This window comes from Copadichromis virginalis, linkage group LG19, assembly GCF_057382275.1.
Source record: "Copadichromis virginalis isolate Kocher_CV1m ecotype Utaka linkage group LG19, C_Virginalis_male_GT1.1, whole genome shotgun sequence".
NCBI lineage: Eukaryota > Metazoa > Chordata > Actinopteri > Cichliformes > Cichlidae > Copadichromis > Copadichromis virginalis.
This window is the reverse complement of record NC_140636.1, coordinates 24,766,669-24,789,737: the sequence shown is the minus strand read 5'-3', so window position 1 is coordinate 24,789,737 and position 23,069 is coordinate 24,766,669. Positions and strand designations below refer to the sequence as shown.

At 41.0% G+C, this 23,069-nt stretch overlaps 2 protein-coding genes across 2 annotated transcripts in view; one reads left to right on the top strand and one right to left on the bottom strand.

The window, feature by feature from the left end:
• Positions 1 to 2,539: 2,539 nt before the first annotated feature.
• Positions 2,540 to 8,337, top strand: pccb (propionyl-CoA carboxylase subunit beta). Its single transcript, XM_085441822.1, has 15 exons — positions 2,540 to 2,825; positions 3,370 to 3,489; positions 3,583 to 3,651; positions 3,744 to 3,800; positions 3,929 to 4,042; positions 4,256 to 4,366; positions 4,550 to 4,658; positions 5,872 to 5,992; positions 6,071 to 6,152; positions 6,248 to 6,371; positions 6,457 to 6,564; positions 6,773 to 6,873; positions 7,191 to 7,289; positions 7,375 to 7,474; positions 7,590 to 8,337. The coding sequence occupies exons 1-15, from the start codon at positions 2,580 to 2,582 to the stop codon at positions 7,709 to 7,711; spliced, it is 1,683 nt and encodes a 560-aa protein (XP_085297948.1). The 5' UTR covers positions 2,540 to 2,579; the 3' UTR covers positions 7,712 to 8,337.
• Positions 8,338 to 9,362: 1,025 nt separating this feature from the next.
• stag1a (STAG1 cohesin complex component a) overlaps positions 9,363 to 23,069 on the bottom strand; it is a 39,534-nt gene continuing 25,827 nt past the window's right edge. Inside the window, exons 2-32 of the mRNA XM_085441051.1 lie at positions 22,685 to 22,879; positions 22,084 to 22,204; positions 21,722 to 21,877; positions 21,472 to 21,568; positions 21,309 to 21,385; positions 20,862 to 21,066; positions 20,366 to 20,517; positions 20,172 to 20,245; positions 19,950 to 20,073; positions 19,675 to 19,773; positions 19,432 to 19,511; positions 18,916 to 19,023; positions 18,710 to 18,824; positions 18,462 to 18,579; positions 18,122 to 18,225; positions 16,926 to 17,018; positions 16,289 to 16,582; positions 16,121 to 16,191; positions 15,688 to 15,856; positions 15,140 to 15,232; positions 14,796 to 14,970; positions 14,528 to 14,667; positions 14,083 to 14,184; positions 13,824 to 13,972; positions 13,227 to 13,355; positions 12,826 to 13,028; positions 12,533 to 12,701; positions 12,300 to 12,416; positions 12,045 to 12,159; positions 11,864 to 11,944; positions 9,363 to 10,881 (exon numbers count right to left, since the gene is read on the bottom strand). Of these exons, the coding sequence (XP_085297177.1) occupies positions 10,858 to 10,881; positions 11,864 to 11,944; positions 12,045 to 12,159; positions 12,300 to 12,416; positions 12,533 to 12,701; positions 12,826 to 13,028; positions 13,227 to 13,355; positions 13,824 to 13,972; positions 14,083 to 14,184; positions 14,528 to 14,667; positions 14,796 to 14,970; positions 15,140 to 15,232; positions 15,688 to 15,856; positions 16,121 to 16,191; positions 16,289 to 16,582; positions 16,926 to 17,018; positions 18,122 to 18,225; positions 18,462 to 18,579; positions 18,710 to 18,824; positions 18,916 to 19,023; positions 19,432 to 19,511; positions 19,675 to 19,773; positions 19,950 to 20,073; positions 20,172 to 20,245; positions 20,366 to 20,517; positions 20,862 to 21,066; positions 21,309 to 21,385; positions 21,472 to 21,568; positions 21,722 to 21,877; positions 22,084 to 22,204; positions 22,685 to 22,713 (3,783 nt within the window). The 5' untranslated portion in view covers positions 22,714 to 22,879 and the 3' untranslated portion in view covers positions 9,363 to 10,857. The remainder of the gene's footprint in view (positions 10,882 to 11,863; positions 11,945 to 12,044; positions 12,160 to 12,299; positions 12,417 to 12,532; positions 12,702 to 12,825; positions 13,029 to 13,226; positions 13,356 to 13,823; positions 13,973 to 14,082; positions 14,185 to 14,527; positions 14,668 to 14,795; positions 14,971 to 15,139; positions 15,233 to 15,687; positions 15,857 to 16,120; positions 16,192 to 16,288; positions 16,583 to 16,925; positions 17,019 to 18,121; positions 18,226 to 18,461; positions 18,580 to 18,709; positions 18,825 to 18,915; positions 19,024 to 19,431; positions 19,512 to 19,674; positions 19,774 to 19,949; positions 20,074 to 20,171; positions 20,246 to 20,365; positions 20,518 to 20,861; positions 21,067 to 21,308; positions 21,386 to 21,471; positions 21,569 to 21,721; positions 21,878 to 22,083; positions 22,205 to 22,684; positions 22,880 to 23,069) is intronic.

Here is a 23,069-nt window from a genome sequence, read left to right as displayed (position 1 = left end):
AATTCGCAAATAAACGCTGATTCATAGGCATTATTATTTTATTACAAATTACATGTAAGAGGGTTAAAATTGGAGTAACCGGGTTCTCAAGTTAACATGACTGAAAGGATATATTATGTTTGTCATTACTGATACAGTTACTGGACTGTATCTTTGGACACTGGAGAAATATAATTATATAAATAAAAGAAGGAAACTAAAAAATATATATCTTCTTTTGGTAATACGGGTAACAGGGTTGCATTGGTTAGAGTGTCACACTCAGTCGAGTCAGAAAAGATATAGCTAAAAATACAAAATATGTCAAAGATGACTGACCTTTGGTACACCCGTGGTGTTAGCACAAGACTCATGTCAGATTACTTCTTCTTTGTCGTGCCATCTCACTGTTTTGTCTCCTCGTTTTACGGGAATGCGCATATACACAAGGTGCAGAGCATATGAAGATGTTAAAAAAAACGTATGTAACTGTTCGAAGAGACATGTATTAACAAAACAAAAACAGAAAAGGTGGATTTACAACTTATTTTAACTGTTATACTTGACATGCAATTTGGTGATCATGAAGTTGGGGGTAAGAGAAAAATGCCACTTTGTATTTAAATCGTATTTTGGAATCGCTTAAAAACTACGTTTAGGGCAGGTATAATTTTTATGTATTTTGTGAATTCATTATTTTCAAATTCGTGGTTGAGACATAAATAACCCTGCAATTGTAGAGTGACAGCGCTAAAGCTGGCAGGAAGGTCTGCTTTACAATATAAACTCCCTGTAACATGACATCCAAGATGGGCAGAGCTCCTGCCCACCAGCTGTTGCGAGGACTTTCTGTTTTCTGATTGGCTGCACGAGCTCGCCCCCCTTTCGCTATTGGTCAAAATTTCATCATTTGACTCCCCGCCCGCTGTTGTGCTAGAACTTGCAGAAAATAATGACCAACTACATTATTTTCCCAGGTTGAGCAAAGTGTATAAAACACGACAAAGAAAAATCAGCTCACAGCTGCAGTAGATGAAGTAAAAAATATGCACACAAATGGGGATTTAAACTGAAATAACTAAACCAAAAATCCTCAAGTCATCTGTTTTTCAAGGCAGCAGAAGATCACAAAAATTTCCCTATTTGGGGCATGGACAGCATTTGAGCAAGTATAGACATCTATGTGTCATATGATTTAATATAGTGGACTATATAAATAATCTGAGAACAAATGTCAAAATATAAAATATATACTTTATTCTGGGGTTTCAGGGATACACCTGAAAATAGGGGGGGGGGGGGGGGAAGCTTTTAAGAAGCCATTCTCTACTGCTCATCCAGGTCAGGATTGCAGCTGGGCTGGAGTCTATCCCAGCTGTTATCGGGCAAAGGATTTAAGGATTTATAGGGTTTTCATTGTATTTCCAGCACATGTATTCTCATGAGCTGAAATTAAAATTTGCAATCATGTCAGGTTTTTCTTTTTATTATTTTAAATAGGAAATATTAAGTACAAATAAGACATAAAACAAACATGTGAAGAGGGTAGTGCAAAGACACAAGTGATTTATCACATCTGTTACCTCTGGCTGTAGCAGAGATTACAGAGCACCAGCAGAGTTTAAAAGTCTTACAGCCTCTGGGAAAAAGATCCTTCCTTAGTCTGGTGGTTCTGCTCTAGATCACAGCTTCCTGCCTGAAGGGGAGTCTTTCAAGAAAGAGGAAGCAATTTCCCTGCATCTGCTGGTGACGTCTGTGGTGGTGGTGGTGGGGGCAGCTGCTACAAACAATAGTCTATGCAGCTTTCACCACCCTCAGCAGAGCCTTCCTCTCTACCACAGAGAAGCTCCCATGCCACACAATAATGCAGAAAAGCAGGACACTCTCTCCCACACATCTATAGCAAGAGGACATTTGTAAGTCTATTGCAGGGCTGATGCTTAGAGACAGGAAACCATTCACCTTCACATCCACAACTACACCAGCTGAGCTAGCATGCCTATTTTTGAACTGGAGTTGGAGGCTTGCAGAGTCACTCAGACATGCAAACTAAACACAAAGGCCCCTTTAAGAATCCTTTAAATTAAATGATGGAATTACTGAGTTATATTCCAGATGTTATTGTGACACATCTCAGGAGTATTTGAAGGCTTCGGCACATCTTAAGATAAAACCTCATTTGTTTGGGGTGATATAAAGGCAAAGAGCAAAAACGGTGCTATTTACAAGTATAGCTCAATGGTTTCAGTCTTTCCTGATTCTAGTGCATAGTTCAGAACTATATAGATTCTGCAGGCCTAGTGTTTTGATACTGACAGATGGCTCCTATGAATTTAGTGAAATACATAAGAACAGTGTAGCAGATCGTTTGTTAGTATGCACTATATCCCCTGACAGTTCTATTGAAGTAAACGGATATAACAAACAGCAAGTAAGATGTGAAAAAAACATGTTTAACTTAAAATTAAGCTCAGAAAGGCTTTTTCCTCCCTCTTTATTGATCGTCTCCCGAGCCACACTCCATTCCACTTGGTGGCGCCCCAACGCTGGCTTGTCAACAGACATTAAACACTAAAGAAGAAGAGCTTACACGAACAGCAATGATGGCGGCCATCAGTGTTGCTCGAAGCAGTTGCGGACTGATAAATGGTTTTAAGGTGTCCTTAAGGAGCGTGGCGCGAGTAAAATATGGCGCAGTATCGGTAACAGTACCGCAGACGAGTTTGCATCGGTCGTGCCGCTGGTACTCCGTCAGCCACCTGTCCGTTAAAGAGAGGATTGACCAGAAGCGAGAGGCGGCACTGCAGGGGGGAGGTCAGCAAAGGATAGAGGCACAACATAAAAGGGTAAAATCAGCTATCGCAGACCGAGGCTGTTATGTTTTATATATTAACACATATTTCTTTTAATTGTATAATATCATATGCTTCAAATGCATTGGCAGCCAGGAGGTTGGTGCTTTAAATGTCAGGCGCAGGGGCTTGTTTGTTTTGCTGGTCTCTCTCACACCTCTTAAACAAAAGTTTATTATTATCATTGTTATTATTTGTTTTAGCCCTGAAAGGGTTAATTTTATTTAAACAACAAACTTCACAATAACAAATGTTTTTAAGGTATATGTAATGATTTATTTTATGAGATTGGGATAAACCTCTGACAATTAAACAGCTCACAAACTGGTAAGGGATTAAATAATAAGACCTGACAAATTAGGGAAGTAAACTCCTATAAAGAGGCAGCTTTGCTTATGGTATGCAACACTTGAAACATTGATCTAAAGCAACCAGACATTTCAAAACCATAGCTTTTGCAGTGTGGCAGGCAAACTTTCTGATCGGTGACATATCTGATGCATGACTGTAATAAATTTACCATTGTGATGCGGTCCAGGGTAAGCTGACAGCCAGGGAGCGAGTGCAACTACTGCTTGACCCTGAATCCTTTGTAGAGACGGACATGTTTGTGGAACACCGTTGCGCCGACTTCGGCATGGAGCAGGACAGAAACAAGGTATCAGGTCGTGCACAAATACCTCTTGCAGCAGCGTGTTTCTTATTTTGCGACATTTTCAGTGAATTTTGATCATTTTTTTTTCTCTCATAGTTCCCCGGTGACAGCGTTGTGACAGGCCGAGGTAGAATCAATGGCAGGCTCGTTTATGTTTTCAGTCAGGTACAGTGTTCATTCATTGTACAGAAAAACTATATGTGGCAACTCGATTTTATGTGACAATCTCTTTGTCTTGCACTCTGTGTTTTTTGCAGGACTTCACAGTTTTTGGCGGAAGTCTGTCTGGAGCTCACGCACAGAAGATATGTAAGGTATACAGATGTTTCACAGTAACATTAAACATCGTGTTTGTCAGCTGTGAGCAAGTTAGCATCTGTATGGGTGTGTTTGTCTTTGGTCATTTCCTCATTTGATGTGCCACTTTTAAATCTGTGGTCAGATCATGGACCAGGCCATGACGGTCGGGGCTCCGGTAATCGGGCTGAACGACTCTGGAGGAGCTCGGATCCAGGAAGGAGTGGAATCTCTAGCTGGATATGCAGATATATTCCTGGTATTTCATTTATATATTTTTGTGCAGACCTTTTCATGTAAATCAATTTTAAAATGTCAAGTTTTGCACCTGACGATTTTTTGAGCTCAGAAGCTTGAAGCCCTAAATTCTTTTCGGTTTAACATTCCACATAAATGGCGGGAGTCATGTCCGTAAACTCATCATCAACAGCTGGTGTCGTATTTCTGACACTGTACGTGTTCTTGTTTCCAGAGGAACGTGATGGCTTCAGGAGTCATCCCTCAGATCTCCCTCATCATGGGTCCGTGTGCAGGAGGAGCCGTGTACTCTCCTGCTCTCACAGATTTCACCTTCATGGTTAAGGTATGTAGCTGACACAGTAAAATCCACTGTAGGTAAAATATTAGTTTTATGCTATTTAAGCTGCAAGAAATATGAAAAAGTCCTGAAATATTTCCAAACTGGCACGCAAATGCTATTTTGTGTTTAGAGAAGAGATGCATTCAATTCCAATAAGCACAGAAACATTTGTGTTTGTGTGTTTAGGACACGTCATACCTGTTCATCACAGGGCCTGATGTTGTCAAGTCTGTCACCAATGAAGATGTGACTCAGGAGGAGCTTGGTGGAGCCAAAACTCATACCACCGTGTCCGGTCAGACTCTTTTTAGATGTGTGGATGTTGAAGAGTTTTGTAAACTAAGCTGTAGCAATCACTGGTGCTTTACCAGCACTGGCTTTAGGTTTTTCATATTTACCAGTGTGAGCCTGTCTTGAGCCACCCTTCATTTCCACCTTTGGGGCGATTGTGGCTCAAGAGTTGGGAGTTCGCCTTGTAATCGGAAGGTTGCCAGTTCGAGCCCCGGCTTGGACAGTCTCGGTCGTTGTGTCCTTGGGCAAGACACTTCACCCGTTGCCTACTGGCGGTGGTCAGAGGGCCCGGTGGCGCCAGTGTCCGGCAGCCTCGCCTCTGTCAGTGCGCCCCAGGGTGGCTGTGGCTACAATGTAGCTTGCCATCACCAGTGTGTGAATGTGTGTGTGAATTTTTTTAACACTTTTAAACACTTTGGCATGCATAAAATTCTATGTTTTGCACTAAGAAGTGATTTCCAAAAACTGAATAAGTGTAGAACAAAACAAGAAATAACAGGCCTAAAAACTATTTGCTGCAAATAAACTGTATGTGAAAGTCATTAAGAAATTGGAAAAAAGAGACCTGACACAGTTTACAGCCATCTGTAAAACACAGTGGAGGATCTTTCGTGGTTTGGGGATGAATTTCAGCCAGTGGTTTTGGAGATTTTGTCTGGATTGATGGAATTATGAACACAGAAAAAGAATGTAGTTCATGATCCATCGTACATGACCATCTGGAAAGCATCTGATTGGCATGAACTTCATTTTTTAGTACAACAGTGATCCCTGCCAACACACAATGGAAGCTGGACCTCAACCTTATTGAAGGAGTATGGGAGAATGTTGACAGAGAATTGAACAAAAAGCTGCCAACATCCAAAGAAGAGCTTTGAATGTCCTTCAGGAATTCTGAAGACTACTTAAAGAAACCTTACTTAAGTTCATGCTGTGTTGGAAAAATAAAGGTAGTCATACCAAATATTGACTTTCAGGCTTGTTAGAATTGTGCAAACCTGCTTTTGCTTTATGCAGTTTTCATTCTTGTTTGCATGTTTCTTTTGCCTATTTTCCCAGCACAATATACAGAAATGAGGGGTGGTTTAAGACTTTTTCACAGCATCTTTTTAAATCTGTTTAGCAAATGAAATCTAATCAAGCATTACTGCTCAAGTCAGGGTGTTTAACTCGTCTGAGAGAAACTCTCGTTAAAATGTCTTATTGCTTTTTCGTAGGTGTGGCTCACCGTGCTTTTGAGAATGATATTGAGGCTTTGCTCAACCTGCGAGAGTTTTTCAACTTCCTGCCACTTAGCAATCAGGATCCCGCACCTATCAGGGAGTCCCATGACTCTAGGTAGGCAGTAACCTTTGCCCTCATTGAACTAATCACAAATCCCATCCTTTTTTGTCTGATGTCTCATTTGTTTTTCAGCGACCGTCTGGTACCATCATTGGACAACATCGTCCCTTTAGAGTCAACTAAAGCCTACGACATGTTGGACATAATTCATGCAGTATGCGCACAAACATACACCTTCTAATATGTACCACAACATCTCATTTCCTTTTTGTGTGTGTTTTAAAAAAAAAAGTTCTTTTTCTTAATCAGATAGTAGATGAGAGGGAATTCTTTGAGATCATGCCCAACTACGCCAAAAACATTGTGGTGGGATTTGCCCGTATGAATGGACGCACTGTGGGCATTGTGGGTAATCAGCCCAAAGTAGCTTCAGGTAAGAAAAATATGTGAATAACTAACAGTTAAAAAAAAAAACCCTCAATCCATTCAATCCATTTTGTACTTGTCTTGTTTGTCAGGCTGTTTGGACATCAACTCCTCAGTGAAGGGAGCCCGATTTGTTCGCTTCTGTGATGCTTTCAACATTCCCATCATCACGTTTGTGGATGTGCCAGGCTTCCTGCCAGGTATTCTTGGATAATATCCTCATGCATGTACACACAGGCTGCAGTTATGTGCAGGGCATGTTTGCCATGCTGAAGTTCATGATTTAATCGGTTTAGTTTAACGACCAGTGATTCTCCGGTGAGTTGGATGAGACTGAACAGACCACCTGTAGAAAATCTGATAGTCTGAACCCCTATCCAATAGAACTGCTGTGTTTTCTCTCAACAGGCACAGCTCAGGAGTACGGAGGCATCATCCGACACGGAGCCAAACTGCTTTTTGCTTTTGCAGAGGCCACAGTCCCAAAAATAACCATCATTACCAGAAAGGTGTGTGAGGTTTCTATTGCACATCTGGCTCAGCTGTTTGTTGTATAATGCCCTGCCTACAAAAAGCACCTCCAAGTTCACTGCCACGTTGAACTGCGAGCAGTGATGATAACTCAACACCCCAGTGGGGTTTTTTTTCAGAATAAAAGCCTCTGTAATAATTTCACTGGAATCTTTTGTCTGAATCGGCTACAAAAAAAACAAACAGCTAACTTAGCATTTTATCAGTTTTGATTATTTTACATCTGCATTCATTTACTGTCTGAAATGCTGCTTGTTGCTGAATTAATCCTTTTATTTTGGTCTTTGCATCCCAGGCGTACGGAGGAGCCTATGATGTGATGAGCTCAAAACACTTGAGAGGAGACGTGAACTACGCCTGGCCTACAGCTGAGGTCGCCGTCATGGGTGCCAAGGTACACATTACCTCTAGGTTTTTTGTTTGTCCCTTTCTCTCTGCTTCCTTTATTTTTACAGTTTTAATTTCTTTTTTTTCCTCAGGGTGCCGTTCAGATTATCTTCAGAGGAAAGGAGAACCAGGCAGAAGCAGAGGCTGAATACGTGGAGAAGTTTGCTAACCCTTTCCCAGCTGCTGTCAGAGGTAAATCTGCTTTTTTTTTTTTTTTTTTTTTTTTTGACTGTTCCTGCTCTTTATCTGCTGACAGTGTATGCGGCAACAAACCGAGTACATCTTTATCCGACTGTGCTTGTTTTAGGTTTTGTGGATGACATTATCGAGCCAGCGACAACTCGCAAAAAGATCTGCCAAGATCTAGAGGTGCTAGCCAGCAAGAAGCAGGTCAACCCCTGGAAGAAGCATGCCAACATTCCTCTGTGAAAATGTTCTCCACACTAACGCTATGGAAAGGCATTTGTATTGACTTTTACATTTCAAATGAAATTGGGGGTTTTTGCAGACAGCAGATCAGCAAACTCAGTTTTCACTGTTTTCTCTCACCCACCTTTAACGGTACCCCGTGATATTGGGAGCCTGTCTATTAGATTTAGTTTACCACTCCACTGAAAGCAGCAAGTGAAGATCACTCCTGATTTCTGTTAAGTATAATTGATTTTGTATTTGGAGCACTTGCAACAAAATCAGAATGTGTATCTTTACTACTTTATAGTTTATATTAAATCCCTAAAAACATCTGAAATAAATGACCCCGTAGTCACACACAGTGGTCATATTGGCAACTACTGTTGATATGGCTATCTAAGAGGCCAGAGATTTAGTGTTAGCAGCAAATGCAAACAAACTAAAGTTTGTTATCATGTGCAATGTTTTCAGAGTTGTTCATATACTATATATCAGTTTTTTTACAGTTGGTGCTTTCAAAAGGCACCTAAAGCATTTGATGTCCTCCATTTAGGTCAAGGAGACGTCCTTACCAACAGGAACTGTGCCTTTTCTCTGTGGCAGGCTCTGTACTGTCATCTGTAAAATAAATCATGGCCTCAATATTCTGCGTGTTTATTCATTTTCTTTGTTTTAAAAGTCATTATTGCCAGAGACGCTGGATCATATCTAGTGGAATCTCAGCCATTCTTTTAAGTGTGCATGATCAGATCCAGCTCCCACAACAGACACACAATGGGATGGAGCTGGTGTAGTCTCATAGTTTAAGGGTAAATGGTCATAGCTGAACCGGTCACAGTTTTCAACGACTTAAAGGGCATAAAGTCTGAGGGCCAGCCTGTGTACAAAATTGATGAACTACACTTAATCGATACATTTTGACTCTGTTTTTTATTTAATTTAGTTTCAGTTTCCATAGTCAACTTTGTGTCCATCAATACCTCATCAGGCAAACTATAACATTTTTACTAAACTATCAAATACTAAAATGAAGGATATGGGTTAGCTAAAATATTTTAAATCTAATTTTAGTTAACTATAATAACCTTGCTCTTGGTCACCGTTTTGGCTTTGGCCTCTATGTTCCAGTGAATCTTAGCGTTTCAGCTTGCCAAGGCATTATGGACAATTGTATCCTTCCAACTTTGTGTAGACAGTTTGAGGAGACACATTTTCTATTGTAGCATGACTGTAACCTACTAAACAAAGCAGGGTCCATAAAGGCATAGTTGGATGAGTCTGATGTGAAGGAACCGGACTGACCCATGCAGAGCTCTGACCTCAACCCCCATCAAACACCTTCAGCTTGAACTAGAATGGATACCGTCAGCCAGGACGTCTCGTCTAACATCCAGGTCCGACCTCGGAAATGCTCTTCTAGATGAATGGGCAAAAAAGTCATGCTCAGGTGGCTTAAGACTTGTCTATATATTGTACCTTCGGTTAATGTGTGCCTATTCAGAAGACCTATAAGATATAAAACTAGGACTCTGACAAAGGCCTAATATATTCAATAATCTAAAAAAAAGAAATCCATATTGTGGTTTTAAGGAAGGTTAACTGTTCATTCTTCACATTAAACACACAAGTGGAAAGCTGTATCTGACAACAACAGACACCAGCCCATGAATTGATTACAGATTTTATTTTATTAAAAAGAATTTAGGTTCACAGAAAAAAAACAAACAAACAGGCTTTTACAGTATTTTGGGGCAAATGATGTCAACTGCACTGCAGAAAAGATCCAATTGTCTTTGATTTTTACAGGACTGCAAACCAGCCAGTGAATAAAGGTTGTAAATATTGAACTGGGGTGGTGGCGGCATGGCTGAACACATTCAAAACACATTCAAACAAATCTGTCATACATAAAGATCCATCACTGCACTGGATATGAACAACAAGTTTTCCATCTTCTGAGTCTGTTAACACTGATTGCAGGTAGCAAAATGTTTTCACCTGTAAAATGAACAAACTGAAGAGTGAACTGCGAAACGATTGCAATCAGACCTACAGCGCTTGGAAGCTGGTATCATCGGTATCCGTTGGATATGACTTACAGGTGTGGAGGGGAGGGGCTAGAATATACTTTTTAGTATGTAGGCCACAATTTGGCAACAAACAAGGTACATATTCAAGAAAGAGCTGTACAAACATCAGACAAAAACAAAAACACACTTGATTTAAAACTTTAGTACTAAAGCTACAGAATTGAAAATATGTCTTTTTTTTTTTTTAACTTTTTTAAAATTAGTTCAAAAAGCCGCTATTTAGGGGTTGGAGGGTTGTGTGTGCAGAAGATTTAAGGTGTGGATTCTCTCCGTGGTCGGTCAGATGTGCATCTTCACTGTTAAATAACACAACTCTCTCTTTGCTTTGACACCACATGCACACACGGCAGCTGCATCACGTCCTCCAGGTCGGTGTACAGCTGTCGACCTCTGTGTGCACATCCCACTGCCTAACCGAGGTCACCACCAACACTTCACACGCATATCACGCACCAGCACCAACACATACGACGACTCAGAGATGGCAGAGAGAGGAGACGGGGCAGTGGGTGGTATTAAGAGCAAAGATATAGAACATTTAGTTGGATTTAAGATGGGGTGAAGTGCAACACCAAAAGAGGGGGGTGGGGGCTGTACAGAGTGTTACGCTGCAGACTGGGAGCCGAAGCAAACAACTGTACATGTGTGTAACGGGGGGAGGCGAGGGGGGAGGGCTGTAAAAACTGCGAGTACTTGTCGGCCGGCTGCAGGATTATGCAGCCAGAGCGCCATCAGAGGTACTGCTAACAAATGCTAAACCAACAGGCTGAAGAGGAAGAGGAGGAAGAATACAAGCAGGACAAGGCTCTTGAATAGTTCAGACTACACTGTGGATCCTCCGATCCGCCTGACTGAAGAGGGCGGATCCTTGCCTCCAGGTGAGATCCTGCAGTTTCAGAAGATCCTCTTGAAAAGCATCCTTCCATCATGTCTTACAGAGAAAGAAAAGTACTTCAAAAATGATTTTTTTCTTCATCTTACGAGTCTTGATTGGCAGGTGATCTGGGCTAAACCTTCCTCTTCCGTTTACTCCTGATTAGCATCCTGATCTTAGGATCTTTTCCAGTTTCCAGATCAGAACATGGGCATGCTGAATCCCTGGAACAATGAAGAGGAGAAAGTCAGAAAACCTTCCCCCCCAAAAAAAGAAGAAGAAAAAGTACATGCTCTATATAAAAAGTGCGGCAGTGTTTGCTCTTTTGCTACTGAAGTTCACTTTATATGCAGGGACTTTAAAATCTCACCTTTATGTCTGTACTGTGAAAAAGCCAAAATGCTTTCAGAATAACTTAATTAATTTTTAATCAGTGAAACTGATTTTGATGCTTAAAATTGTTGGTTTGCTTAGCCATTTCTAAGATCAAAAGTTCTTAATTACCACGAGAATTAACTAAAATACACTTTGATGCCAGAATTTTGGTAAAAATATTCCAAATGTTAACAGGTGTTATTGTTCCAATGGCAACTTTTCAGAAACTATCCATCCAACAATTGTGCTGATTGATGAAATGCATCTATTTGACCTCTACTCTGGCTTTGGATTTGACCTTCTTAGAAGCAGGAACTGAAATCCGCTGGTGCAAATTTACAGTACTTATTTTTTTAAAATACTAATATAATACTTTTCATCATTAAATAGTCTGTTTGTGGAACATCTATAAGTGAAACCTGCATGTCTATATGTCATAATATTGTGTGTGCATTGTTAGATTGAAAGCCCTTGTTTGAATTAATAAAACTACATAAAAAACTTTAAGTGCTCAGCTGAAGTAAAAAAAAACAAAAAACAAGTAACCATAAACAGATGACATAGAAGACATAAGCTTATAATCTGTGATTAATGCACATGAGTGTAACGTATGAAAAAATTATATATCTTGGAAATGTTAGCCAATCAGATATATTTTAAACAGAAGCTGAAATTTGTTAGAGAAAGGACTTCTTTAAATCAGTTTTTCTGTGCTTTTGAATGCTTAATTTCTCCTCTTATCCTTCATTACCTATAGTCTAACTTATTACTATTTTATTTTTATTTTGTTCAGTTTTCTTTTCGATATTTAGTTGGCAAATCATAACTTACCGACTCGTCTTCAATCATCGCTGCAGAGTCAAAGAAGTCCGGTCTTAATTCCGCTCTTTCACGTCTGTTCCTTGAAGGTGGCTGTAAAAGGTCAAATATTTTGTAAGAAGCCATGTCACAACCAGAACGAGAAAAAACCCCTGAAACCTCGTATCAACTAAATGAATAGTTTATAACTGACCAGGTCGATCACCATGGTGTCTTCAAACTCCTCGTTCATGTCCTCCAGCTGGCCCCGCGATGACATCATCACATCTTCAAAGATTGGCTCCGCGTCATCCTCCATCAGCCCACGCCTGAAAGGGAATGCCAGGTTACGATATTTTGGTTACTGTGACTTTTAGGGTGGATAAAGGTTTGGACAGAATTTGTGTTTCCACTTTTACCCAACATCTTCACAGTACGCTTACGGTTTATGAGCAAAATACACACTTACACAGTCTGCCGGACACCCTGATTGCTGCGAGACTTGATGTAGTTCATGCCTGTTCGGTCCTTCCTATTCACCTCTTCTATCTTCTGCTGGCCGAGCCATGACATCTGCATCTGAGGACTGAGGACAAACGAAGACACATGTCCATTAGTTCTGCTGCTGTCTTGTAACTTTAAAAACTGGGCTAACGTTTCTATGTGCATGTGCACCTACGGACAACATGTGCATGAACCCACTTGTGTACGTAATCGTTCTCTGATCCTGGCTCTGAGTCTGGGTCAGGCATGTGCTCTGCTGGTCTGTTCTCTCTGAGGACTGTTGAGGTGAGCTGAGGAGTCTGAAGTGCCCCGGGTGTCTGCAGGGTGTCATTGCGCATCATCCACGAGCCCTCTACGCTACTCTCCTCTGAATATGAAGCAAACAGAGTAATTTCAGTTTCAGCAGCAGGAGTAAGTGTCTCATCTCCTTTAAGAGATCAAGTTCAGTTAGGCCACCCCAATAAAATGGGCAATCCTTCATCTCTGCTCACCCTCAATACGTTTCTTGTGGAGTGGCGGTCGACCCTTCTTGCTGCGGACTGAGCCGGTCTTGCTGCTTGAGCCTGACGTAACAGACATGTGGTCCTCGTCTCCTCCTGTCAGCAGGCTGTTTCTGTAGGAAATCAGCGGCAGCCACACGTCCTCCCGACGCTCTGACATCGACTCTGACATGAACTTCTCCAGGTACGAGTGGCTGTGGAGGCAGCAGCATTTTATAGCATTATCCTTTTTCTTTGACACAAATCCCGTTGGGGTTTTGTCAGGAAGGCCATCCAACATAAAAACTGTGCCGAATCAAACATGTGGAGCTACCAGCTGTGGTGGAGCAGGGGAACATAGGTATATAAAAGCTGGAGTATTAGCTGATGATAAATTGGATTGAAGTACTTACACTGTCTTTTTGTCCTGGCGGATTAATTTCGAGGAGAATTCACTCAGGACTTCCAGGAAGGCCAAGTTTATAGGAGGAAACTCTGGTCCTCGAGGATTCTGGTACTTAAATGCAAACTCTATTCCATCCCTGACACAATGGAAAGACAACAGAGAGGAGAAACAATGAGAGATGACAATAAAGAAAGCAACACAAAGTTACACGAGTACTACAACTTTACAAACAGTTGGTGTATATAACAAAGACTCTTTTAACCTCAATCTACCCTGATTAATTATTAACGGTGTATTTTTTGTACTAACTTAATTCATGTAACTTTAAAAGCAAATAAAAACTTGTGTCTGCTTTATGCTTCCTATGTGATTCTAAAACTGGTCGGTAAAAGTTTACTTAACGTTTTGCTCGCAGGCTTGAATAAGTTGTTAAAATTATTTAATTTCACATCCCGAACATGCAAGAATTAACCAAAATCCTGCATCAATTATTGGTATTTCAATGTAAAGACAAATTGGAATCACTCATACTCTTTTAATTTATGCTACAAGTATCAATCTACAGCTTCCGTTTACAGAGACACCACAGCGCTCGTGATCTCACTTGTGTAGCGTGGCGACAGCCTCTCTGGTCTTGATCTGATCCAGGCCAAAGGTGAGGGCAAAGCGCCGGGCGAGCTCCTTGATGCCGCTCACGTGAGAAGACGTTCGGTCCAGGTTGGGACCCTGATCCTGCAGCAGCTCATTGAACAGCTGCAACACACATATGAGTGCATAGGAGTTAGTGGGTATGCACAGGAGAGCACTTGTAACACAGAAGTACACAGAAGGAAGCTGTGTAAAAAGCACCATCACTGTCTCACCTGCTGCAGACTGAGGATGAGTGTCTTGGCACAGAGGATTTTGTCCGTCTGTCTGGTTTTACTGAGAGTCTCCTTGATGATGTCGCCATAGTCATTATAATACTGAGGCAGAGAAACGAAACTGTTAATTCGCCCAAGTTGTCTGAATTAATGCACTGAATCTCATATCACACTCAGATTTGCATCAAAGGTAAATTTAGGTGAATTAAAACCATTTTTTTTCAATTCCACAGTAAATCAGCTCCATTGTTGTCTCAGAAGTAGCCACATTTATATCATAATGCTAACATTAACATAAGTGTCAGAGCGAAACAAAGATATTGTTACTAGTACTGAAATTGTTGTGATGGCTTTTTATCTCACCATATTTGTTTTTTTCCAAAGTTTTCTCTCTTTTAAACTATCAGCTGGTTATTATTTTTCAGCATGCATGCTACACACAAACCTTCATATAGTGTTTGAAGATGTCAGCAGCAGCAGGCATGTCTACAATGTCGTAGATGATGAGTTTACAGAAAGCTGCAAGCAGGTTTCTCCTCTTATGGAGAGCCTCGATCTTGTTGGCTTCATCCTCCTCATCTCCCTCTGCAGGCACAAAGACAGTAGTGGACAACAATGACAAAGCTCCCTACCTTCTCTCAACCTTAACAGTTAAAATCTTCTTGGATCTGAAACAGAAACCACAACATGATCCGATCTAACTTCTCTCTCACCCATGCTCTGACTCTCATCATCCTGGTCGATGAAGACGTGGTCTAAGACGAAGTTTAGCAGCTCGTTTTGCAGAGTGCTGTCTGGGTTAAACACCAGTGGCTGGAGGCCTTCTCTGCCACCAGAAATCAGCTGGTGACTGAAGATCATCAACAGGTCACAGAGAAGCATGAATGCCTAAACAAGAAACAGCAATATTGTCACAGCTTGACCAAAGAGTCAATATTTCAAAAAACAAAATAATGATATGTAGAGATAACAGAAAACATGCATCCTTTACATAAATCGAGAGACAACGTTGATTTCAAAGCTCTTCTGTTACTCGTGACACAATAGCATCTGTTACCTGCTCTTTAACCGGTGTGTTGACATTGGACAGGCACTGCTGACACACTGCCAGGAAAGACTTGACCACTCTCCTGAGAGCCACCAGGTCATCCTGCACACAGGGAACATCACACAGACATTGATAATCAGCCAAAATAATGAGTACTTTAGCAAGAGTCGCTAATGAACAGCTGTGACAGTCAGGCTAGCTGTCTTTGTCATCCTATCAATATGAATGAAGGAATATTATGAATAATAATTCAGCAACACTTTTGATGTTTTCAACAATGTTCCAGATAAGTTATATCCTATAATGGGAGCTGAAGTCTTGGTAAGGTGTTTAAGTGTTAAATGAGACAGATTTGGGGTGAGTCCCAGACTGAGGACTGGGGCTGTCTGACAGTGAGATGGATTTCTACACTAAGCCACCCCGCTCTGCAGAAATACAGATAAGCTCTTGTCCCTCTGGGCCACTGATGCTTAGACATGGCAGCATTCACTCTGAGCCACTGACCAATGATAAAGCTAAACTCTGAGTGCGGTCTGTTAGTGAGGCCGGTTGAGCACCTTGCTGGGAACCCCCTCTGTGATCTTGACCAGCTGCCACAGGATGGAGTAGTGGGAGCACTGCAGGGCTTGGACAGCTATCTGCTCTGGCATGGAGCCCTGCTCGATGCCTGCTTTCAGCAGCCGGTAGCAATTCCCAAACAAATCCCATCGTGTCAAATCATGGGCACTGAAGGAGAAAACGAGAAGAGCACACACTGAAATGATCACATTTATTTGGTGGAAAATTTCTTCCAAAACACTGAATGAATGGATGAATGAATGAATAATAATTCTTACAATACAAAAATGCGAACTAAATGTCTCCCTACAGATTTACACAAACCTTATCTGGTATGCTAAGCTAATAATCTCAGATTCTGTAATGATTGTCAGCCAAAGTAACCAATGATAATAATCCATATTTTTATCTTGAAACAGCTGCAGATCATACTTGTGGAAGGCTGTGAGTCGCTTGAGTGTAGATAACACATTGTAGATATCGTCATCGTCTGCCTCCTCAGCCTGCAATAACCAACATCTGTTAGTATACAAGACTCAAATGGGCACAAATAGTGCCCGGTTTCTAATAGTCTACCCAGCCAGCTACTTTGCCCGATACCTCTTGCAGCAGCTCTTCGACCGAGTGTGCAAAACGATCGGTCATCTCGTCAATAAGCTGTGATCGGGCAATGTCCACACGGTTCATGATGGTGTACTCTTCAGAGCAGAGGATGCTATATGTCTTGCTGCAGGCCTCAAGCACATCGGCCTCTATGTGCTTCTCCACAACCAGACGGATCTGCTTTAATAAGGCGTCCAAGTGCTTCTCCATACGCCCAGCGCTGTACACGTCCAGGTCAAAGTACTGGGGGATTTGCAGCAGGTTGGCTACCTTCTCTGAGTCTGCCTGGTACTTTGGGCAAAGTAACGGAGAGATGAGAATTAAATAAAGATGACAAAAAAAAAAAAATAGTGTATGAGGGAAAAAAAAGTTACAAAACTAGCACAGAAGGACTAAAACGGGAAAGAAAGACCCATCAATCAGCATGCAACGCTTGGCTTCTGTTTCTCAGTGAAATAGTGAGTGACATTTTACACATATAGCCAGCAGACTTAAGAGATTGAGGGCGCAAAGTATTCAGCAGCAATTCTCACAAGCAGATCATTTATTTTGACAAACTGATCGGTCTTCTAGCCAGGTCATTTATCACTGGTCTCTCCCTTGATGGCCATGGGCAAGCTAAGAAAAGCCTTACCTTGGACAACAGCATGGGTAAAGCCATGATGAAGTGCTCTGTCAGTTTGTTCTTATCATCTATCTGGGTCTTCCTCTCCTTTGCTGTCAGCACCTGGACAAAAAAATAAATAAATATATATATATACACACCCACACACACACACACACACACACACACACACACACACACACACACACACACACAAACACACCCACACACATCAATGATTCTTTTGTTGGGACCAAAAACTGAATTATTTTCCCCTCTTCATATGACCAAAAAAGGTACTAATGAGTAGGAAAATTCTTACTATTTCTGTGTTTAACAACATAACATATTCACATAACGTCTTGCTAAAATTATTTGCTGTAGTTTTATGCACATAATTACATATTTTAAAAAAAATCTGAAAAAGTGGAGAACAACAAAAGTTCAATACAACAGAATCAAAAGTACAGATGAGCACATTAACACAGACTCTGGTAAATAAGGTGGCTGCTTTTACACTTAAGTATAATACATCATCACATTTCAGATCACAGTGAATTCCTCTTCAACATGCCCACTTGGCAGGTACAGTCATGTGAAAAAGCAGGTTTTTACTGGACTCCATACAGTCCTGGGAAACCCTAAGTTCACTTTGTGATACAAAAGCTTGTAGAAACACTTTTAGCAGCTGTAATTTGAAGCAATCATTTTCTGTGGGGGAATTTTGCCCCACGTGTCTTTACGATCTTTATTCAGTTCATTAACGTTTGCGGGTATTTCTTTATGCACAGCTTTCTTGAGATCCTGCCACAGGATTTCATTCAAGTTGAGGTGTAGACGTCTTTACATATTGTGTTGTCGATTTTTGCCTGTGATGTACTTCTAGAGTTGCAATTTTTGAAATCTCTCTGAGATTTGAATGCTGTGACCTTGGGATGAATTTTCTGGAATGCCCAATCCTGGGAGGACTGCAGCAGCGTTAACACACACCTCATATTCTCCAGACCCGCAAACTACCAGATGTTCAGCTTTTATAGATGTGCTCAAACTTGCTGATGACCCATTAATCAAGTGGATCTGATTAAGAGCACCTGGCTCGTACTCTCCCCGTTAACTCATATGGAAGCAGTAAAGGTTATCACATGACTGTATAAGGTTTCATCTGCAACATTCAAAGTGAATACTCTGAGTGTTTCTGGAGTATGATATGTGTATACTTTACACACCCGTTTGCCAGTGCCTCTGCCAACAGGTGGGTGTGCCTCTGCTGCCTGTCGGATGGTGCACACCATCAGCTCGATCAGCGCACTCTCCTGCCTGTCAGACAACACTACAGGGAAAAACAGAAGACGTTTGAGCAGAGGAGAGACAAAGACACAGGAAACAAAAGAGAAACCGAATGACAGCAAAGGTCGGAAACAGAGAAAAGGATTAAGGGAGCGAAGAGTTTCAGGGAACAAGATTTTATTACATCATCTCGTCTCTCTGGTTCTCAGCGGTTGTATTTTATTTGATTCAGCTTCTCCCAAAGGAAATAAGATCAGTGTGAAATACTGTGTGCCTTACTCTCTTCTCCCTGCACGGGCTCCTCCAGCAGCAGTTCAGTCATACACTCCCAGTCTTTCAGCAACTCTTGAGAGCTTTCCCACAGAGAGTCGACAAGGTAAGCTGCATGCTCGTGGAGCTACACACAAAATCACATTGAAAGAGACTTCAATCTGCAGGCATCATTCTGGAACTACTTTGTGTTTGTGAGTGCCCAACATCTAAAACACACAGTATGCTGATAAGATGTGTGTTTTCATGAGCGTTACCTCACTCTCCAAAAAGAACAGCACTAGCATACGGATGAGATTCCCATTGGGACTGCTCCTCCCTCTGCGTTTAGCCAGCGCTTCTTCTGCTTGCGGGTCATGGCGACTGAATAATCTGTCAGCGAGTGAGAAACAGACAGAATAAGAGTTTTACAAATTGAAGACTAACAATGTTATTACACCATAAATGCCCTAATTAGACTCACTTTCTGTGAAGAAACTCTCCAGCAGCAACAGCGACCGGCCGGTGAGCAGAGTACACCAGGTGGTACACATTCTCACAGTCCTCGTTGGACAAAGCATCTTCACTGCCCCTGCAGCAGACAATTTGCACACGGGTTAATCAAGTTTAAATCAATCAGAGCTGGTTGTGAGAACAATATTAAACACGGGAAATAACTGAAAACGCCCAGAGGATGAAAGCAATAATTAAAAATTAACAAAATATTGCATATAAAAAGAAGTCAAAGGAAATAGCAATCAAAAACTATTAAACTAGTTCACAGTAAACTACCAAATCTATTTGTGAGTGTGACTGAGATCCTCTCCTCAGCTAAAGTAACCCAGGAACTGAGTGTTCAGTACATGATAATCCTCGTCTTAAGCATGTGATGATAGCCAAAATATAATCTTATGCTAAAATGCTGACCAGAATCTAAAAAGAAAAAAAGAGTTTCATATGTAGGCATGCAAAAATACAGAGAAAGATCAAAGCTACTCACTGCAGAATGAGTGTGACCAATCTAATGGCCTCTACAGCCACGTCATACTCCTTATCCAGTGTCATTGATACTATTCGGTCCTGCCAAAACAGATAAAGTTGAGCAGAGAAACAACTGCAGAGAACTAGAATAAATAAGGAGAAACAAAAGAGAATTCAGAAAACTAAAAAAAAAATCTAACCACTGCCCATGTCTACTGTGGAGCTATAAGAAAGCACCCTCAGTTCTCGCTGCTAGCGTTACCTTGAAGCGGTTAGTGAAAAGCTCTAGTTTGGGGAACAGTTCTCGGTTTGTGTACAGGTTCTGCAGAGCCTTCAGGCACTTCAGACGCACTTCTCCTTGCTAGAAAAAAAACAAATAAATTGGTTCAAGCAGGCCAAACATCTTAAATAAAATCCTGCTGTGGTGGACTACACATCTACCATTCTGTATCTGTGAAAATATCATTCATCCCCTTACATTAAATCCAGTGGTAAATATCAGCCAAGGGTTGTACAAAAACTCCTAAATTTGCTTACTCTATCATGTAGAGTCCAACCAACATATTTTAGGTAACTATCATTAAGAAATGCGTCGCTGTACATCTTCATCCACACGCCGATTTCCTCAATACAGATGGCCCGAATTTCAGCGATCGCATCCCTACAAAGTAAGAAAAACAGAATCACCAAAATACTTTCAATATTGCTCTTAAATCCTCATCACTCATCACTAAGGAAGGGAACATTTAGAGTGTGTACCTGTAACGATGCACAAAGATGCCCTTGAAGATGGAGTTCATCATGTTCTCTATTTCATCTTGGTTTTCCTGGAGCTGTACAAGAAAGACTTTAAGTTAAACACTCGGATTTACAGCTAAGTAGTACCACACAACCACCTATGATAATCTGAGGCACTTAAAAAGTAAATCCTGTGATATCGAACCCAAACGCACCTCCTTCCTCTTCTGTAGCAGCAGTTCCAGCTTCTCGTTGGCACGTTTGCCAGCTATCTTGTTCCTCTCAGCCTCGTACTGTCTCTGGGTGTTGTCCTGGTGAATGCTCAGGTTCAGCGCTACATTTACCAGTGCTGTCATCAGCTTCATTGCTATGGAGAGATAACAGCATTCAAAACCTTTAGACATTTCGTCCTAGGAAATACACTTTCAATCTACCTAACAAAAGTGTGCACAAGTCCAGATTAAGCTGTGCAATGTCAAGCAGCAGAAAGTTAATAAATAACTGTTAGTACAAGACACAAAACAGACCTCGACGCAGCAAATTATTAGTTGTTTTTCTGTCTTTATCACCACAACGAGCTTATTTTGATCGGTGTTAAGCAAACGTAATTATTATCTCCCACTGTAATATTACTTGTGTTATCAGCCCATGTGGAGGTATTTTTGGAACAATTACTGCTTGCAGTTCAAACAAATATCATGTTGTTGGTACCCGCCAACGTGGAGGTGTGCCTGAAGGCTCGCACTTGAGAGTCAGACAGTCCAGTGAGGAGGGAGATCACAGTGTCCATCATGTACTCGTCATAGATGATGCTATACTGACACTGGCGGATCAAAACGCTGATAAATTCGCAGAAGTTGTAACGGAACTTTTTCCACATAGGTCCTGGCATGGTGAGAGGATAATCCCCACTATCCTGTTGAAAAAAGACAAAAACAAATAACAGACAGATTACAGTTATTTTAACTTCTTGTTCTTTATTTTTTTTGCTCAACTGAAACACGATACAACAATAAACTGATTTGAGCTGTCAGTTCGATATCATCAAATTTGTCCACACGTCTTCAACAGAGTGTAATATATGTGCATAACTAAATAATAGCACGCTCACAACTATTTAAATCATGTTAATTTCTGCTTATTTTAGCAGACAATTACCTCATCAAACTCCTCGGTCATCTTACGGATGATCTCTGCATTCTGCATGTTCCTGAACATCTCAATCCTCACGGTGCCTGGTTACAACAAAAAACAGCAGATTTGGTAGTCTTGTCTATAATGCATGGACACAGGATGACAGATTTAAGTAAAACACGCCTACCTTTGCAACCTGAGCACTGGATGAAAAAATTGATCAGGTCTAGCAGCGCCAAGTCTCTGTCCTGTTTATATGACTCAATCCACTCATCCACTACTGACTGTATACAGAAAATAATAATCAAATGACAAAGACAGTGAGAAACATAAATTTACAAAGCTTCAAACAGATATAATACATTATAATATCTGATTACATACTTAAATATTTTATTTAAACTGGTGCTTATGAAATCAAACCTGTGTTCACTGACCTGCATGGCACTCTTTCCCAATTTGACCACTTCAAATAGAGTGACTGGGTCTCCCCCATCTCCGTTATGTTGAGCCACACCGTTGGCTTTCCCTCGCCCTCTGGCCACACTCATAGTCTTGTCTGTTGGCGACTTCCGTGGCTTCTTATTGGATGTCTGAAATCAGGGAAATGTCAGTTAAAGAAACCGTTGTATGTACACCCATCCCCAAACACAGACTTGCACACAATGGGAAATATAACAGCTTCTTCCTACACCACCCATCACACACTTCAAAACCACCAGACAAAATCAGAGACATGCATTGTCTGTTAACCAGATTTTTTTCCACAAGTTTCCCCTTTCTTAACAAACTCTTGTACCGGTGCTTGTTTGCCAGGTCTCCCTCTCTTCTTTTTTCCTTTCATCTCTGGATCTTCCATCTCACTTATGCTCATACTTATTCCCACAGTGTCTGTTGCCCCAGACTCATTGGATGAGTCCCTGAAAGAGCAAATCACAAATGCATTTCATTCATTAGCGTTTAATGATTGTATTCATTAGTCAAATTAAATATTCAATTCCACTGACAGGCAAACAAATGAATTGGGTGAGTTAAAAACAAACAAAAAAAACCCACTAATGCACTTGTCATTTTGAGTTTAGAACACTATAAAGGTCAATCAAAAACATGTCTTCCCAAAGATCGTTTTAAAGTAGCATCCAGTCCTACAAATATCTTTCATCAGCTACAGGAAACAAACCTTTAAGGCCAAATGTGATAAAACATGGAATCTAAAAGAAATCATTATTCACTTCCAGGCCAGGTAGCCTAAAAAAAATCTAAAACAATTACTCTTGTATTCTTTTAAATTAGCCTGATTCTGGATGAGTGGATGATGAATGGATAAAATAACCAATTAAAAAAACAAATTTAATGCTGGATTGTTGCCAAACTGACAGTTGCCCTTTATAAAAACTCACTGCAGGACAGGGAGCTCTGAGGTGATCATCCTGGTCAGTAGGGGGACTGATGACCCGTGCAATTCTTCTTATGGGTCTCTTCAGGTGTGACGGAGGTGGTACAATATGACAAAACTGGTTGGAGGGAAGGGGGGTGATCTGGAAGGTCAGAGAGGAGAGGCTCCAGGACGGACTGAAGTTAACTTTCTTCAGCTCCTGAAAAGAAAGAGAAAGAGAGATTTATTATGGTTATAGTTATAATACAGATTTGATAACCTGTTAACCAGTAACCGCTATTAATGACAGACATTCTGGTGTAGATATAGAAATACATATATGCAACATTCAGGCATTATTCAAGGGTAGCTCTCACAATACTGATGAGGTCCTAAAGTGATTGCTTCAT

Excerpts from the sequence above, each read along its gene's own strand:
- pccb (XM_085441822.1), top strand. The coding sequence starts at position 2,580 with ATGATGGCGGCCATCAGTGTTGCTCGAAGCAGTTGCGGACTGATAAAT. Across the intron at positions 4,659-5,871 it reads AACTCATACCACCGTGTCCG|GTGTGGCTCACCGTGCTTTT; the intron begins GTCAGACTCTTT and ends GCTTTTTCGTAG. Across the intron at positions 6,874-7,190 it reads TAACCATCATTACCAGAAAG|GCGTACGGAGGAGCCTATGA; the intron begins GTGTGTGAGGTT and ends TTTGCATCCCAG.